Here is a 17,061-nt window from a genome sequence, read left to right as displayed (position 1 = left end):
CTTTATTCAGAAAAGCAAAAGGGTCTTTTTTTTTTTTTTTTTTTTTTTTGATCTATGAGTCTAGAGAGGAGTATCACAGAAGCGTCCTGAATGACCCTGTTCCATTGTTTCAATCTGTTTCCAGAATTGCATGGATTGTTTAATAATATTATAGCTACTCAATTGAAAGTATTTATTTATTCATTCAGTCATTTTTTTTTCTTTTTTTTTTTTTTTGAGACTGAGTGTCACTCTATTGCCCAGGCTGGAGTGTACTGGTGCAGTCTCTACTAACAGCAACCTGCACCTCTCGGGTTCAAGTGATTCTCATGCTTTAGCCTCCCAAGGAGCTGGGACTACAGGTGCCCACCACCACACCCAACTAATTTTTGTATTTTTAGTAGAGAAAGGGTTTCGTCATGTTGGCCAGGCTGGTCTCCAACTCCTTACCTCAAGTGATCCACCTTCCTTGGCCTCCCAAAGCCCTGGGATTACAGGTGTGAGCCACTGTGCCTGGCCAAAACCATTTATTTCTGATTAAACACTGTGCTACTGTCATCCAATTGTATGTGCCAGGCTTTCACAATGTGCTGCTTGTGCAATGTGGTCACCCACTGACACTTTTTTAAATCTAGAGGTAAAAACAATGCTGTTAGGGTACAGTGGGAGGAGTTAAAAATGGAGCTTAAAACGGTATTAATATTGCCATTTTGTGCTTAGTTGTTGAATTTTTTGCTCATTATAGTATTTATTGTCTATCTTGCTACTAATGTTTTACATTCTGATATTACCCAAAGCAGATGGTCCTGGTTAGATGATCCTGAATAATCCATGGAAGAGAGGAGGGGATCTCTCAGCCTGAATATGTGACACATCCCACAGAAACCCCTGGAGAGTCTGAAAGTTCCTTTTATCTTCTGATATCAGAGGGCTTTGTTTGTTTGTTTCTGGTAAAATGCATATGGGGCTGTAATCTTAAAGATCCCTGAACATCATTGCCAAAATAGCTTTTATCAACAGGTTTTCCAACCATTCATGGCTTCCAACTTCTGACAGCTAAGTACAAATTTGTATTTTAAAAGTTATTTGGGCCAGGTATGGGAGCTGAAGTGTCCTCTTTTTATAGCATTTATTCTGAGCTCTTCACCTTGACATTGTACTTAATTGTTCTCAGCCCATCTGAAGGAAGTCACCCTGAATTCTAAACACACATTTATATTTATCTAAAGAGATAGATAGGTGATAAATGATTGCCAGACAGATAGATAGAGAAAAGCTTAGTATTTGGGCCACTTCCTCTCTGAATCTCTCACGCCTTACTAAAGGAAGGGAGGCAGTTAATACAATAGACCCACTTGGGGAAATAGCAGAGTTGTTAGATAGAAAAGACAGAAGATAGGGTTGAGGAGGATAAGAGGGTATCTTATTGTAATACGCAATGACACACACGGGTACACACAGGAATAGACTCCAGAAAAAAACAAACACAATAATACCTAGACATGAACTACCCTATCCTTTTCCTCCCTCACCTTCCCCCAAGTCTCTGAATTTTCTTTGAGCTCTTCCCATAACCCCCTTCATTTTCCCCAGTCCTTTTGGCACCTACTTGATGTGTTCTGTGCGTCCAGAGCCCTCGATGGTCTTGGCTCCCCACCGTTGTTCCTTCTCAGAGATGTCATTCTGCAAACAACAGCACTCAGTAATACATCATGGCAAGAAATGTGCCACACTGAAAAGGGCCACACAACTGACACATGCTTCCACATCCCATGTCCACTGCCTTCTTCAGCCTGGGTCTTTATTCACACCCCCTCTATGTTTATCCCATCCCGACCCCATGTAAGAACTAAACTGGTGAGGCCCAGTGCAGTGGCTCATGCCTGTAATCCTAGCACTTTAGGAGGCTGAGGAAGGTGGCTCTCTTAAGGTCAGGAGTGCTAGACCAAATAGGCCAACATGGTGAAATTCCACTTCTACCAAAAAAATACAAAAATTAGCCAGGTGTGGTGGCATGTGCCTGTAGTCCCAGCTACAGGGACTACTCAGAAGGCTGAGGTAGGAGAATCACTTAAACCTGGGAGGCAGAGGTTGCAGTGAGCTGAGATAGCACCACTGCACTCCAGCCTGGGTGACAGAGTGAGACTCTGTCTCAAAACAAACAAACAAACAAAAAAACCACAAAAAATTAAACTAGTGAGTTCTGAAACCTCCATTCCTCCTCTGCATACTTCATGCCTATCCCATCTGGTCTCCTACAACTTTTCAATTCCCCCATTCACACATGTCCAGCTTAGATCCTGGATCATGGACCAGGGAAGACCCAGGTTCACCTGCTTCTCACCTTCAGTATAGCCTGTCATGGCCTGTCAGTCATACTGTCAAACTCCCCCACGTCTGTCTCCTTTCATCCCTGATACCTGCTCTTGTGCATGCCCCATGCATGATGGCCAACTGTCCTACCAACCCATCCCACTATGAGGGCTGTCTCAGTCCCAGAAGTCTCTTTTCTAAGCATCCTCAAAAGTCACAGAGTGGCCCAGATGTCCCACCCTCTGCACTGTCCAAGCACAGCTGCTTCCAAACTCACCACAAAGTCAGGATCTGTGTCCCAGTCATCACCCTGGGTCTCCACGGAAACAGACACATCATGGCCCACTACAGACTTCCACATCTGAGAGTGACAGGAGATGGGAATAATTGGGACAAAAAGAATCAAGAGGAGGAAAAATAAGAATGCTGAAGTCAAAATATAGCAGCCCAATATTTCCTGCCATTTTTTTTCTTAGAAAAAAATAGAAAGTGAAGCAAAGCAAATGGGAATTATAAGAAGGCTTTTCTGCTCAGTTACAAGAGGAAAGATGGGGATTTCATCAAGTCAAATTGATGTGGCCTGGGCCTACCTGTGGCTAGAGAGAAGTCATTATGAGTGTGGGTAACACTAGGTAACCCACGAGTCAAAATTGCTGGAATTGTTCACTTGCGTCCTGAGGCCAGCCAGGCAGTGGCTGGAGGTGGTTGGCAATGAGGGGTGCTATAATATCCCTAGAATTATGGCCTCATTTCACTCAGGTTTCTATATACGATTCCTTTGTCACTGTTGAAATACAAATTGGTTCAGGTTCTGACAAAGTGAACATCTACATCCCTCTCTACAACCTGCTTAACTATACTGAGAATTTTTCCAGCCTCCAGTCCAAGTGCTGTCCCACCTCCACCCTTAGACTGGTCACCTCGGACAGCTGTGTAATGTCAGTAGGGACATTCGGCTGAAATTTCCACCCTGAGCAATGCATGGGAAAGTGTTATTTGCTGGGAATAAGTCATTTCTTACTCAATTTTTAAAAAATAGTTCAATTATATTTCTAAGGAAAAGTAGTTCAAAAAATAGGTTTTCAAGTTGACTATTGCAGAAAAGAAAAAAATAATATACAATAAACCTTATTTTGAACATTAAGAGGTATTCCATTTTTATCTGCAGACATATTTAGAGAACACTAGTTTGGAGAGGTGTCAAACTGTTATTCTGCTAGGCCATCCCCAGTGTTCCAGTCGGTCTTCCAGACTGTGCAAAAGAAAGAGCAGCACAGTTGCTCTGCATCTGTGGACTTTGGTGTGAAGAAGTAACAACAGAAAACGCTCATCTGCTGTGGTGGCCACTGAGACTTCTTGGCCCTGGCACCACTTGTTAGCTGGCAACCCTTCCCTCCTCAGACACCTCATCCCATTGGAGACCTTCCCCATGCTCTGCATTGTCTCCTGAGAATCCCTTGACAACTACTACTTAGGGTTCTTCTGTCTCCACCTAGGCCTTCAGATTTGCCAGTTTTCTATTTCCACTTGAAAACACCATCTTCTCCATTGAGCAACCCCCTAAAAACCAGCCCAGAGGAAGTCTGGGGTAAATTAGTTAAAGAGATGCTAAGGAAACACTGGAGAGATATTGACCAAGTCAGCCGTGAGTCAGGCTTTCAGTCTGATGTGGTTGTGGACAGCTAAACAAGACTTAGAATCCTGAATCCTTACAAACACTCTGCTTCTCATTCCCTGGCTCCTGGGCTGCTGTGCAACAAAAGGACTGTCACACAGAACACCGGAAAGGAGAAGTTTCTGAAATAGTCATGAGCAATGAGGAAGCAATGAGGACTGATGGTCCCATCCTCTTTCCTGCAGCTCCTCTGAGGTGTCAGCCTGATTTTCCCATTCACCCATTTTTGAAATAAAGAGAAGAGTTTCTGAAACAGAAACAATTTATCTAATATTCCTGACCTACTGACCAGAAACCAGAAAGGTAAGAAGTACTACCTAAAGGTGGGAACCAGAGAGTAATCTTGTGAGGCCTTGCTGCGATGCTGACCTACTGCATCAAAATACATGGACTGGGAGTTGGAAGCCCTGGCTGTCACCCTAGCTCTGTGACTATGCCTCTGAGGGACCATCGCAAGGGCATCAACATAGAGTAGGTACTCATTTGGCAGCTACCGGATCGGGCGATTAATAAATACTGTAACAATTTGCAAATCAGTGACTATCTCTGGTTTCTTCAGTGGAAAATAATGAAGGGCTTAACCTAGCTAATCTGTAAAGTTTCCTGGATTTCTAACATTCTGGGATTCTGTGATCTACAATCACAGAAACCAACCCCGAGCAGAACAATCATGCCTTCTCTCGGGCTCCATCAGCACTTGGTACCCAGCACTGGTGTACATCAGTGGCTACTTCCTGATCTGTTACATTTCCTATGTGGGTTTGTTTCCCTGTGAGACCATAATGCTTTTCAAGGGCAGACACTGATTTCATCTTCTGTGGTCCTCTTCCCAACTCAGTACCTAGGGGAGACAGGCCTTAGAGTGGGTTGTAGACCGTCAGCAGAAATCGGGCAATGATTTACTTGGTCTTGGTGCTAGATGGCTCCTGAATCATTTGCCTTGTGTTTAAGCCCCTCCCTTCTGTTTCCATCTCCAGTTGCTGATTCGCTACAACCACTCACTATCAGGCCTTCTGGCCATAAAAGGATAAAAGCCTACTAGCGGTGACCTTACCCCTTACCAAGGACTAAGAGCCAGGTAGGTTTCTCCTCAACTCTTGCCCTGTTTCCCGACCGTCCCATGGCTCAGAGTACCTACCTCCACCTGTGCGAGCCTCTGTTCTAAGCGTCCGGCTCCTCACGTCCACACCGACTCCCTCTCTGGCTGCTGCCACTTTGGAGTGAGAAACTGAGCTGCCGCTTCAGTTCCGTATTCAGGCTTTTGTCATTTCCTGCCACCCCATCCTCACAGCTACTTCCTGAAGTTTGAGTCAGTTCCTTCTTCTTTAGACACTTAAGTTTAAAAAGGATTAAACGCTTCTGTGCCTGGTCTTTTGCAATGTTTTGACAGTGAGGGTCATAGAGCAGTCATAGGAAATACTGCTTTGACTCTGAGTTTGTAATTCAGTGAGAGAAACAAACATTCAACAAGAAAACACATTACAAAATGCTGTAGAACAGCACTGTCCTAAATAGAGGGGCAGTTACATTTGAGACAGTAAAGGAATTCAGAACACTTGGTATGGGCTGTAGTCATCAAGAAAGGCTTTATGGGAAAAACGATTTATATGTGGATTTTGAAGCATGAGACTTAAACTCACTCCTACATTATCCACAGCATTTAAAAGCAGGGTTTTCATATAGATGTTCAAATAAACATTGATCAATTGAAAACCAGAAGGGAATAACTCATGAGGGAAAAGGCAAGATATGGAGAGAGAAAGGTTCCTAGCTTGTTTGAGGCAGTGTGGAGTCTGAGCTAACAAACAAGACTCCAGATAGTAGCAAAAATTCTGAAAAGAACCAGGTGCTGGTCAATGGATGGAAGGTCTCTGTGGTATTCTGCTTTACTGAAGGTCAAGACTTGCTGCCTCTCCCTTCCCTCTTGAAGTCAGACTCACTCAGGTTACTTGTTTCGGCCAGTGATAGATACCACTTTCTAGTGGAGATCTTATAAACACTGCAAGCTTTGCCATGCTCTTTCACCAATGCCTAAGGCAACCTGCAATTCTCCAGAGCACCTCCTCCTCCCCTGGGTCCCTGAGTGAGAAAGAACACAAGTGGAGACCCATCCATCTTGTGAGGGAATTGGAGTCTTACCGTCTTTTAAAGTAGTCCTTTGTTTTGGCTACTGAGAATTTGAGTGTCTTGTTATTTTATCTGACCTAGCCTCTCCTAATCTTGATTGTGGAGTTCTTAATTTGCTCACAATGGTGCATTCTCCAAGGAGTTTATGCAGGAGTGGATGAAACTGGCCCATGATACAAGCACTTTTCTGCATTAGGAATATGAAGTTTGTCACTTCCCAATCTAAGGATTCTATGCCTGGGGGAGCTTTATTTATCTCTCCTACTTTATTACTTATTTATCATGCTGGCACCAAAGTTATAGTAAGGAAGAGTACATTTGTAGAAGGGAAAATAGTCTTTTAAAATCACTTGGAATCCTCATGTAGTGTCAAAACAGAAATTAGACTAGATATTGTGACATACCATCCAGGTACATAGTTATCTAGAGAAACCATAGAAATTCATCACAGATGACACCAAGAAGCCCATCTTTCCTTAGCAAATGTCACAAGTTCATTACTGATGAGGTAGTGAGGTATATCATACAGAAATAGAATGGGCCTTGAAGCCAGATAGACTTGGTTCAATTAAAACACTTACTGTACCTTGAGAAAGTGAGCCAGCTTTTCTCAAGCAGCAACTTAACATAAAAAACCATAATAATGCCTATCTAACCTGCTGCATGCTATTAAGCTTCTCTTCTCCCATTCCCACCCAGAGGGATCCCTAGGGGCCTAATGTTTTCAGTATGTGCCAGACAAGAGTTTTCCCAGGACCATGCATGGACGTGCATCAATTTCATGCCATAAGGCCCAGCCTATTTGGTTCAGTATTAGGACAGAATTTCCTCACTGCATTCATCACCGGAGTCTAGCAGCTAAGGCTGAATGAATGCATGCATCTATCACTGATACTGGTCAGTGAGAAGAAAGCCTGAATATGCAGAGCTTTCTACCCCTGTAACCACTCCTGGCTACCTCCATCCCTACTTTCCCTTACCCACCTTCCACCCCCCAGCATGCAAACACAGGTACCTAAGCAACTGTGCACATATTCATACACACACACACACACACACACACACACACACACACACACACTCTTCATTCTGAAAATAATTTTATTATTTTACAGTTGTTCAGAAAAGTTCCCAGAATGTTATGATCAAGATTCAATCACCACAGATGATTTAGAGCAGATCAGTCAGCCCACTGGTCTCTTCCTTAGGGAGAGAATAGGCAGTAAACACATCACATACACAATAAGAAAATAACCAACTGATAGGACAGGGGAGCTGGGGGAGGCAGGGAATAGGCACAAATGGAATTCAATCCTGGCTGTCCTTCTTGGGTCTATATTTAAACATTTAATCTTCTCTATATTCTCCTTCCATTACCACAGAAGGCAGAAACAATGGGGCTGAGAAACTGAAATAAATGTCACTAACAGCAAAGTAGTTTAGTACTTCAAGAGGCCAGGAGTTGCAATGTGGTCAGATCAGTCAGACTCTTAGATGAGAGTCAATGCCTAATACCGGCTCCTGGTGGCCCCTGGGCACTGTCTCAGGGCCCACATTCCAGGAATATCCAGATATTCCTGGAATGACAAGAATTGGAACCTGCTGTACATAGACAGTTCTCACTGCCTTTTGGTGAAAGAAAAGATGTGGGCCACTCAATACCTTAGTGTACATGTGATTAATGGCAAAAGCAAGGGGGATTCTGTCTCTACACTCCAGGACCAGAAATTCTCCCTCTAATTATTTCTAAAATTGGCAGGGAAGAAAATGCTGTCCTCCCCTGTGATCTAATAGCTAAAACCCCTGGAGATTTCCTTCAGCTCTCACCCTATTCTGCAAGAGACCTAAATCAGATGTTCTATGAGGTGGTGTGTTCATTTCCCTGAACTTTGTTTATGGAAAAGCCACCTTCCCCCTGAAACAAAAGAAAATACATGCAAACAAGGCAAAGAAAGTTATCAATCAAAATGATACTGGACTTCATATTATTAGGTTTATTGAAACCATCTTCTTGGCTCGGCTAAAAGACATTCCTCAGTATCTTTTACAGGACCACAAAAGATCAGGGTCCTGCAAAATCTCAAATATTAGGCTCAACAAACCACCTGTGATTCCCAGATTAAGCAGAAGTGTTCAGGCCCAGGGCAGTAGAAGAAAGCAGACTTGCCAGTCCCTGCAGCTCCAACCTGTCCTTGTATCCACCTCTGTTTTTGCAGGCACTTTCCGTGGAGAGTTGGAGAGACCTGTAAATAGGAAGACTGTTCCACTGGAATTGGTAATTCTGATGTTAAGAGGTGAGAGAATTCCAAGTTCTGAGGGGAGTGGTCCAAAGAGTAACAACTAAGTCTATAGATGGCCTGTAAAACACAGAATGAGCAGGACGTGAATCATTAGAAAGTAGATGGCTGCTAGTAGTGGCACTCGGGTCCGGGAATGACAGAGTGAACGCAGGACTCGCTTCCATCCAACGCCACTTCGGGTCTGAAAGAAAAATGTGAAAGTCAGAGAGTTTTCACCCTATAGAGCAGGCGTCCCCAAACTACGGCCCACGGGCCACATGCGGCCCCCTGAGGCCATTTATCCGGCCCCCCACCGCACTTCAGGAAGGGGCACCTCTTTCATTTGTGGTCAGTGAGAGGAGCACAGTATGTGGCAGCCCTCCAACGGTCTGAGGGACAGTGAACTGGCCCCCTGTGTAAAAAGTTTGGGGACGCCTGCTATAGAGCTATGTTGCTTTCCCTCCTAGTAATCTTGCACTTAAGCAAAGCTGATCCAACCACTATAGAAAGGGGTATCCTGAAAGGAAAGTTGTCTCAGAATCAACAACTTGGCAAATTCCACCAGGTTCTTCTAATCTTCTACACCCTTCCAGCCTTAGACCCATCAGCTGCTCAGTGGCAGGACTTCCACATTCCCTCTCCTCGGCTCCTTACCAATATAGCCAGCCCTGTCTGATAGTAGAACATCCTCTCTTTATCGTTCTTCCTTCTTACCCTTCGACAACTGTTGCTTGTAAGATCTATTAACAGTGCCTGCTCCTGAGTGCCACAGGAGCCAATGATAGGAGTCCGGGCAGAATCCCATTCACTGTGTTCTAACCTGAGTTGAGGGGAAAAAAAAGAGACATGACATTGGTTCATAGCACAAGAGGCTGATCAGGCCAAGTCTTCCCAGTCTTCCTGGCACGCAATGCAGCACAGGAGCAGACTTGCAGCAAAGGTTGCTCCCACAGGTCCAACCTCATGCAAGGCGGGTACCAGCAGACAGGTTTCCTTCAATAGCAGTAAAAGGTGACAGTAACTACCAGGAACTGACTGTCTACTTACTATGTATCAGGCTCAGGGTTGGGTGCTTTACATATATTTAATTCTCGAGTTTTTGGTCTTATTATTTTCAAAGTGCTAAGGTTTAAAACGGTTAAATTACTTGTCCATGGTGGCACAGCCAGTAAACAACAGAGCCAGAATTCAATACCCAACTTTGTCTTTTAAGCCTCACACTCTTCTTTCCACACCACACCTGACTTGGAGAAACTCAAAAATATTTTTTCCTTTTATTAAAGGCTAATAGGCAAAGGCAAGGAAGATTCTGTGGGGTTTTAAAAAATAAATTGAAGTAAAAAAATTAAATTGAACTGGCAGTCTCTACTGCCTTCTGACTTAATTTTTGCTGATTTGCTAATTTAATATTGGAACGTCTCCATTTAATGAAGAAGCTGCCATTACTCAATGGTTTTATCAAACAAAGGAGCTGCATGTAACACAGCACATTTGATGAAGCATTTGCCTATGGGGATGAACTTTTTCATTGGGGTAGGGAGGATGAAACTCTTTACTCTACTCTTCGTATTTTCTCCTTATGAAAGGATATCTCCTTGTGAAAGGCTATCTTCAGCTCTCTGCAGGACACACTCTTCTCCAGGAGAGAAGAAATACTTTAATCCGCTGGGCACGGTGGCTCAAGCCTGTAATCCCAGCACTTTGGGAGGCCGAGGCAGGTGGATCACGAGGTCAAGAGATCGAGACCATCCTGGTCAACATGGTCAAACCCCGTCTCTACTAAAAATACAAAAAATCAGCTGGGCATGGTGGCGCGTGCCTGTAATCCCAGCTACTCAGGAGGCTGGGGCAGGAGAATTGCCTGAACCCAGGAGGCGGAGGTTGTGGTGAGCCGAGATCGCGCCATTGCACTCCAGCCTGGGTAACAAGAGCAAAACTCAGTCTCAAAAAAAAAAAAAAAAAAAAAAAGAAATACCTTAATCCAATTTGTGGGTCTGCAAAATGAAATTTAGCATGCAGATCCTAGCTCCTTCTTTCCTGCTTCCCTCCTGAGAGCCAGGCTGACTAAAGAATATACCTTCTGTGTCTATTTCTCCATGCAATAAGCTTTTCAGAAGCAACCTTGATCTGGAACAGCATGGTCTGTTACTACGGAGGTCAGTCTGTCAACATAGGCTAGGCTGAGGAAGAATGAGAAGTCTGTAGATATTGGTGAGGAAGACAGTATTGATTGCCTTTATATTGGAAGGCTGAGTTCCACCTGCTCTATAGAATACATGTTAGGCTCTAACATTACGATGGCAGTACCTGGACTAGGTAGAAAGCACTTAATTAGCTACCCCAATTTCCATTCTGCATCAGGGCTAAAGAGGGAATTATGCAGCAGCTAAACTTGAATTAATACAGCTTGCCCACAGGCTAAAGAGTCATCATCCCACACAATGCAGTCTCAGTTGGTTTGGGACAAGTTAGTTATGCATGAGGGAGATCAACCTCCCCATTGGCCAGGTTTCACCAGTCTAAACAATTCCACAGCAAGTGGAAGAGAAACAGTCATGGAGGCACAGGTCTGAAAATGCTCGGCAGAGATAGCAAGACACCACACAAAGCATTTAAGCAAAGCTGGCCCACCGTCGAAGCTGCATATCAAGGCCTAAATAAATGATGAAAATTAAGAAGTTGTGAATATGTTGGATTGGAAAGAAAGGTATCTCAAGAAAGACCTGCTCATTGGAGCTGTCATCTCTGCCACATAAACTTTGCAAGAAGGCATTAATATCAGAAATGTCACTCTCTGAGGAAAGTGATCATACACATAGGTGGCTTTCCCCCAAAATATAATAAAAGTGCCGCTTTTAATGATATTTTCCACGGAAAGAGACTTCCGGCAGCAAAATACTTGTAGCAACTCTCTATCCTCTCATGCATAGTGATTTTTTTGACTGATGAATTGAGAATAAGGAACTAGGGATGTGTAGCTCTGCCCTTCCAAATTACACTTGGAGCAAACTGCTCATAGGAAGCACAGTTCACTCTGTTATTCCAGTACTCTAGTTTGGCAAGACCAGGATTTTCTGGAAAGGAGATCTACTTGGCCCAACACTGCCTGTGACTGAGAGGGGAAGTTCAAGGTTAGGAAGCGCATCTGACAACAAATAAAAGCTACATTCTTTTAATATCATTTATAAAGCGGTCTTATAATTTCTCAATCTTTTAATCTTTTAAAAAATATTTCAATGGATTCAGATCTCAGATAGAAAATGGGGTTGTCACTTATTTGGTTCTCTAAAGGACCCAATACCTACCTCATAGAGTTATTGTTGGGATGAAATAGAACATCTTTCGATAATGGTAGATATCATTATTATTCTCTAAGAATTACTGTTTTAGAAAACACTGACTCTCCTAGATGACAAACGTACAGTGTTCTCTTGGGTGACCACAATGATCGCTAAACTCATTGTAGCAACTACCTGAAGATGAGAAAAAGATCTAAAGAAATCTTAAGTCTGGCAAGAAAGGTACATGAGTATGATCAGAAAGGATCAGAAGGGAAGAGAAGCTATCTCCCTCAGCCTTTACCGTCTGATCTGCTCCTCAGCCACAGAGAGGGCATTCTCAGCAGCCACTCTTTGGTCTCGTTCTTCTTCCAGCAGCTTCCTTAATTCGTTCACTTCCTGTCTGGTGTTGCACAGCTGCTGCTGAGCTTCAGAAAAGCTTAAGGATGAAAAAAAAACAAAGAGCATCACTAGATGCAGAACACAGTTGCTAATACAAGGGATTCAAAGTCTTCATAAGGATGTAAAGCAGGAAAATTCACAGAAGCCTGTCTGAGTATGATATTTTAAAAGCAAAGCTGTAGGGGGATTAAATGATGCTGCAGAAAATACCTAAAGAAATTTCAGGAACTGATTATCTTTCATTTTACTACCATAGAGTAGTTGTTAGTGGTATGTGCTGCTCTTTTTGTTTTACAAACTTTTCACACACAAGTTGGTTATTTTTGTTACTATTTGATCCTCACATAACTTCTCTCAGGCTAATACGACATATTAAATCCATATGAAGGACTCCAGTTAAATCTAGAATACCACCCAGTTTCTGTACTCTTGTGTCTGCTCCAGGGTTGAGAGAGCCAATCCCTTACCTTTGCTGTGGCTCTCTTAGTTCCTCAGGGTCACTCTTTCTGTGAACTCCATTCTTTTCCTGGGGAGCTCCTGGAGCAACATCTATATTTAGTGGCCCCTAGAGGAAGAATAAGCTTAGTAATCCAGTGATGAAAGCTCTTAAGAAAGTGTACTCGAGCAAAATTAGAGCTTGTTTATAGAGGACTATCCCCACTTAGAATTCTCAAGTCTAAATTTAGAAGTGAGAAGCTTCTGCTCTAGCAGATTGCTCACCTACATAAACCTCTTGTCTTGATTAGATTTTTTATCCCAAATTTTCATTCTTGAATTTCTCCTCTTAAAAGTCAAGTCTGCTGTGGATGCTTATGGATTTTCCAGATGCCACTTTGTTCCTTCTCTTGCTTGCCAGCCCCTCCCAACCCCCTTCTCCTCCTCCATATCCTATACATCTTCATACTAACTCTCAGTCTCCTCCAACTTCAACACTGCACTTCTCTCCCCGGCTGTCAACAGTGCTGCCTGTTTTGTTTCTCAGGTCAAAAGCTTCCTACTTACTTCCAATTTTCTTATTGCTTAAAGCAAAATCAACAGTTTCTCTGTTTCAGAGTAACACAAGTCTCAGTCATTACTGTTTCTCACTCATGTTTTGATTTCTCTCCTACCATCTCACTGATCATTTTTCTTCTAATTGCTTCACTGTAATTTTTCTCAGACCTTATTCCCATCTCAATTAACTCTTTCTTCTCTCCCACTTTCTTCTGTAACACCTAATTACATTAACTTCTTCCATACTGCACGTTGGTGCTTCACCACTTGAATTCAATTTCATCACACTTCTCCCAGTCTCTTACCTCCTTACTCACCGCCTGCAGTTCTTGAACCTGCTTCTCCAAGACTGCACAGTGATTAAAAAGGTCACCATACTGCTGCTGGTTCTCACGAAGACTCTGACTGGTATCACAGAGCTGAATGGAAAGGGTGTTTTTCTCTTCCAGTAGCTGAGAGAACTGAAACAGAGGTGAGGATAAGCACCATCCTGCAGTACCATAAGCAGTGCTTAGATGAACTGTTCTGAGTTTTCAGGATCTAATTTTCCTATGGAAGACCTTTTTTTCAGCAACAGCAACAATAGCACTTTGTGTTCCTTCAAAGTTGGAAAAGGCATATTTTTTTTTGACCAAGACAAAAAACAAATCTGGAGGAGTAACAGAAAGGTTTTGTTGTTTATTTTTAATGGTGCCCAGTAAATTAACCAAAAAACCATGAAGCAGAAATCCATAAGCAATCTAGTAAGATAGGCTATTCTGGGTATATAAGAGGGGGAAGGCAATGCTTCAGGTCCAAGTTCATGGTACTAACAAATGACTATAATCTCCAGAACTCAATATGGCTGGAGAGAGCTGTCACCCCAAAATCTGTGCAATAGTATTACTAGACAGATTCCTCAATACCATAGAGAGTTATAAGTTACTAAGAGAATAGAATAAGAAATTATAACATGTAGTAGAAGGGAGAAACAAAATAAATCCCAACATGTCTATGTATATCTCAGAAACTGTATTGGGAGCATAGATTCTCCCAGGTAGAAACATTTCAGTCACTTAAAGCAGGACTCTCCTCTACTGCATGACTAACAGGTCATTGTTCAGTCTTCCCTCGAATGTGTTCAATGTCAGGGTGCCTACTACTTGGCAAAGCAACCTAAACCATTTAAATTCATTTTTATATTGAGTGAAAAGTTTACCTATTGTAGCTTCTACCCCTTGATGTGAATTCGGTCCTCTGGAACTATAATTCTAATTCTTTACTTGCAGGCTGTCAAGTTTTAAGTTTTAGTTGTGATTAGCATCCAGGTACATTAATAACCACAGTGATGTCTCTCCAAGTTATCTACCGTAGGGCCATGTACATTATGTGAGAGAAACCCAGTATACTGGCTGCATGTCAGTCTTTTCTTGACGATTCTTTTTTGTAAGTTTTTGTGAAAAAAAGTTGAAACAATGTTTTGGAGAAGAGACGACAGTTTTCTAGAGACACTCCAAGAAAGGGCATTTGATGCATATAGAAAATCAGAACAAAAGAATCCATACAGGCCGGGCACAGTGGCTCAAGCCTGTAATCCCAGCACTTTGGGAGGCCGAGGAGGGTGGATCACAAGGTCAAGAGATCGAGACCATCCTGGTCAACATGGTGAAACCCCATCTCTACTAAAAATACAAAAAATTAGCTGGGCATGGTGACGCGTGCCTGTAATCCCAGCTACTCAGGAGGCTGAGGCAGGAGAATTGCCTGAATCCAGGAGGCGGAGGTTGCGGTGAGCCAAGATCGCGCCATTGCACTCCAGCCTGGGTGACAAGAGCGAAACTCCGTTTCAAAAAGAAAAAAAAAAAAAAAAGAATCCATACATACCTGTAGAAGTGCTCTGTTACCTGAAAATTGATCTTCAGATGTAGGGTTATTTTTTGTGTTTGTCATTCTGAAAAGCAATGTTAACTTACAAAGGACTTTTACCAGTATCATCTTATTTGAGAGAGGTAGAGAAAGGATTCCTGTCCTTGTTTGCAAGCTAGTAGATGTCAAATCAGGACTCAAATGTGGTTCTTGATTCCAAGTCTAGAGTTCTATCTACAATCTAATGGTGTTCAATCTGACAGTCTAGCAAGGAAAGTTAAGAAAATTATAGGAGTTTTATTTGGGGGGGTGGGAGGAGGTGGGAATAGTTAGAAAAGAATATTAATATTTGAGAAGCAATATTAATTTGAAGAGAGTTAACTAGGTACAATGACAACTACTGGGTTCTGAGACAGGAAACATGTTCTTCCCTTAGCCTAGAGGAAGCTAATTTTCCTGGCCACAATGAACAGTCCAAACCATACCAAACAAAAACATAGGTCCTTCTAGTTTAGGGGCTGGCCAACTATGATCCAGGGCCTGCTGGCCTCTTATTGTAAATAAGTTTTTACTGGAACACAACCACTCCCAATTGATTCTATACTGTCTATGGCTGCTTTTGTGTTACAACTGCAGAGATGAGTAATTGTTAACAAAGACCGTATGGTCAACAAACCTAAAATATTGTCTGAGCTCTAAGGAAAAGTTTGCTGACCTCTACTTTAGCTTATGAGCTACTATATTTCACTGTATCTACACCTGTAAAAATGAAATAGGAGGGAACAATTTAGATTATATTATATCACTAATCATCCATTCATGTTTTTAAGTTTCTAACACATTCTTAAATTATATACAACATCCAACCAAGCTGACAGAAATGTAGTCATCCCTTGTTATCTGTGGGGTACTGGTTTCAATACCACCCCTGACCTCCAAAACCCAGTATATCAAAATTCAAGGTTGCTCAAATCCCTTATATATGGGATGGTATTTGCATATAACCTATACACATCCTCCCGTTACTTAAAATGTTTTAAAATTCATGCATAATAGATGTACATGGTTTCAGAATATATGCTATAATGTAATTCATTCATATAATTTGTAAAGATCAAATCAGTGTATTTGGAATATCCATGACCTTAAATATTTGTCTTTCCTTTATGCTAGAAGCATTTAAATTCTTCTCTTCTAGCTATTTTGAAATATACAACAGCCTGTGGTAAACTATAATCACCTACTGATTTACCTAACACTAGGTCTTATTTCTTTTATCAAACCATGTATTTGTACCCATTAGTCAACTTCTCCTCTTTCCCTCCTCTCCTTTATCCTTCCCAGTCTCTAGTAACTACCAATGCACTCTCTATCTTCATGAGATTTACTTTTTTTGCTCTCATACATGAGTGAGAATGTGATGTTTTTCTGTTCTTGGCTTATTTCACTTAACATAACGTCCTCCAGTTCCATCCATGTTGCCACAAATGACAGAATTTCATATCTCTTTACAGCAGAATAATATTCCCTTGTGTATATACCACATTTTTTTTTTTTTGAGACGGAGTTTCGCTCTTGTTACCCAGGCTGGAGTGCAATGGCGCAATCTCGGCTCACCGCAACCTCCGCCTCCTGGGTTCAGGCAATTCTCCTGCCTCAGCCTCCTGAGTAGCTGGGATTACAGGCACGCGCCACCATGCCCAGTCAATTTTTTGTATTTTTAGTAGAGACGGGGTTTCACCATGTTGACCAGGATGGTTTTGATCTCGTGATCCGCCTGCCTCGGCCTCCCAAAGTGCTGGGATTACAGGCGTGAGCCACCGCGCCCAGCTATATACCACATTTTTAATCTATTCGTCTGTTGATGGGCAATTAGGTTGATTCTATATTTTGTTTTTTATGAATAGTTGCAATAAACATGGGAGTGAAGATTTTTTTGATATACTGATTTCCTTTCCTCTCAATATGTGGGTTGTTGGATGATATGATAGTTCTATTTTTAGTTTTTTGAGACACCTCCATACTGTTCTCCATAGTGGTTACACTGCTAACAGTGTATGAGAGTTCCCCTTTCTCTGCATCCTTGCCAGCATATGTTATTGCCTGCCTTTTTGATAAAAGCCATTTCAGCAGAGGTGAGATGACATTCACTATAGCTTTGATTTACAAT

General features: G+C 42.2%; 2 protein-coding genes across 10 annotated transcripts in view; both read right to left on the bottom strand.

Moving 5' to 3' along the window:
• Window positions 1-7,078, bottom strand: part of HCLS1 (hematopoietic cell-specific Lyn substrate 1) — a 29,382-nt gene extending 22,304 nt beyond the window's left edge. Inside the window, exons 1-3 of the mRNA XM_003941640.4 lie at window positions 5,106-7,078; window positions 2,570-2,653; window positions 1,589-1,662 (exon numbers count right to left, since the gene is read on the bottom strand). Coding sequence (XP_003941689.2) covers window positions 1,589-1,662; window positions 2,570-2,653 — 158 coding nt within the window. The 5' untranslated portion in view covers window positions 5,106-7,078. The remainder of the gene's footprint in view (window positions 1-1,588; window positions 1,663-2,569; window positions 2,654-5,105) is intronic.
• A 995-nt stretch (window positions 7,079-8,073) lies between these two features.
• GOLGB1 (golgin B1) overlaps window positions 8,074-17,061 on the bottom strand; it is an 81,386-nt gene continuing 72,398 nt past the window's right edge. For 6 of the 9 annotated variants that reach the window (XM_074404270.1, XM_074404273.1, XM_074404274.1 and 3 more), the window contains 5 exons: window positions 13,352-13,507; window positions 12,521-12,618; window positions 11,956-12,090; window positions 9,088-9,193; window positions 8,074-8,575 (listed from right to left, as the gene is read on the bottom strand). In XM_074404270.1, the coding sequence (XP_074260371.1) occupies window positions 8,441-8,575; window positions 9,088-9,193; window positions 11,956-12,090; window positions 12,521-12,618; window positions 13,352-13,507 (630 nt within the window). In that variant the 3' untranslated portion in view covers window positions 8,074-8,440. The remainder of the gene's footprint in view (window positions 8,576-9,087; window positions 9,194-11,955; window positions 12,091-12,520; window positions 12,619-13,351; window positions 13,508-17,061) is intronic. The other 3 variants (XM_010352403.3, XM_039477281.2, XM_074404276.1) reach the window with 1 other exon arrangement.

This window comes from Saimiri boliviensis, chromosome 8 (assembly GCF_048565385.1).
Source record: "Saimiri boliviensis isolate mSaiBol1 chromosome 8, mSaiBol1.pri, whole genome shotgun sequence".
Lineage (NCBI taxonomy): Eukaryota > Metazoa > Chordata > Mammalia > Primates > Cebidae > Saimiri > Saimiri boliviensis.
The sequence above is the reverse complement of the archived record's forward strand: the minus strand, read 5'-3'. Positions and strand labels throughout refer to the sequence as shown.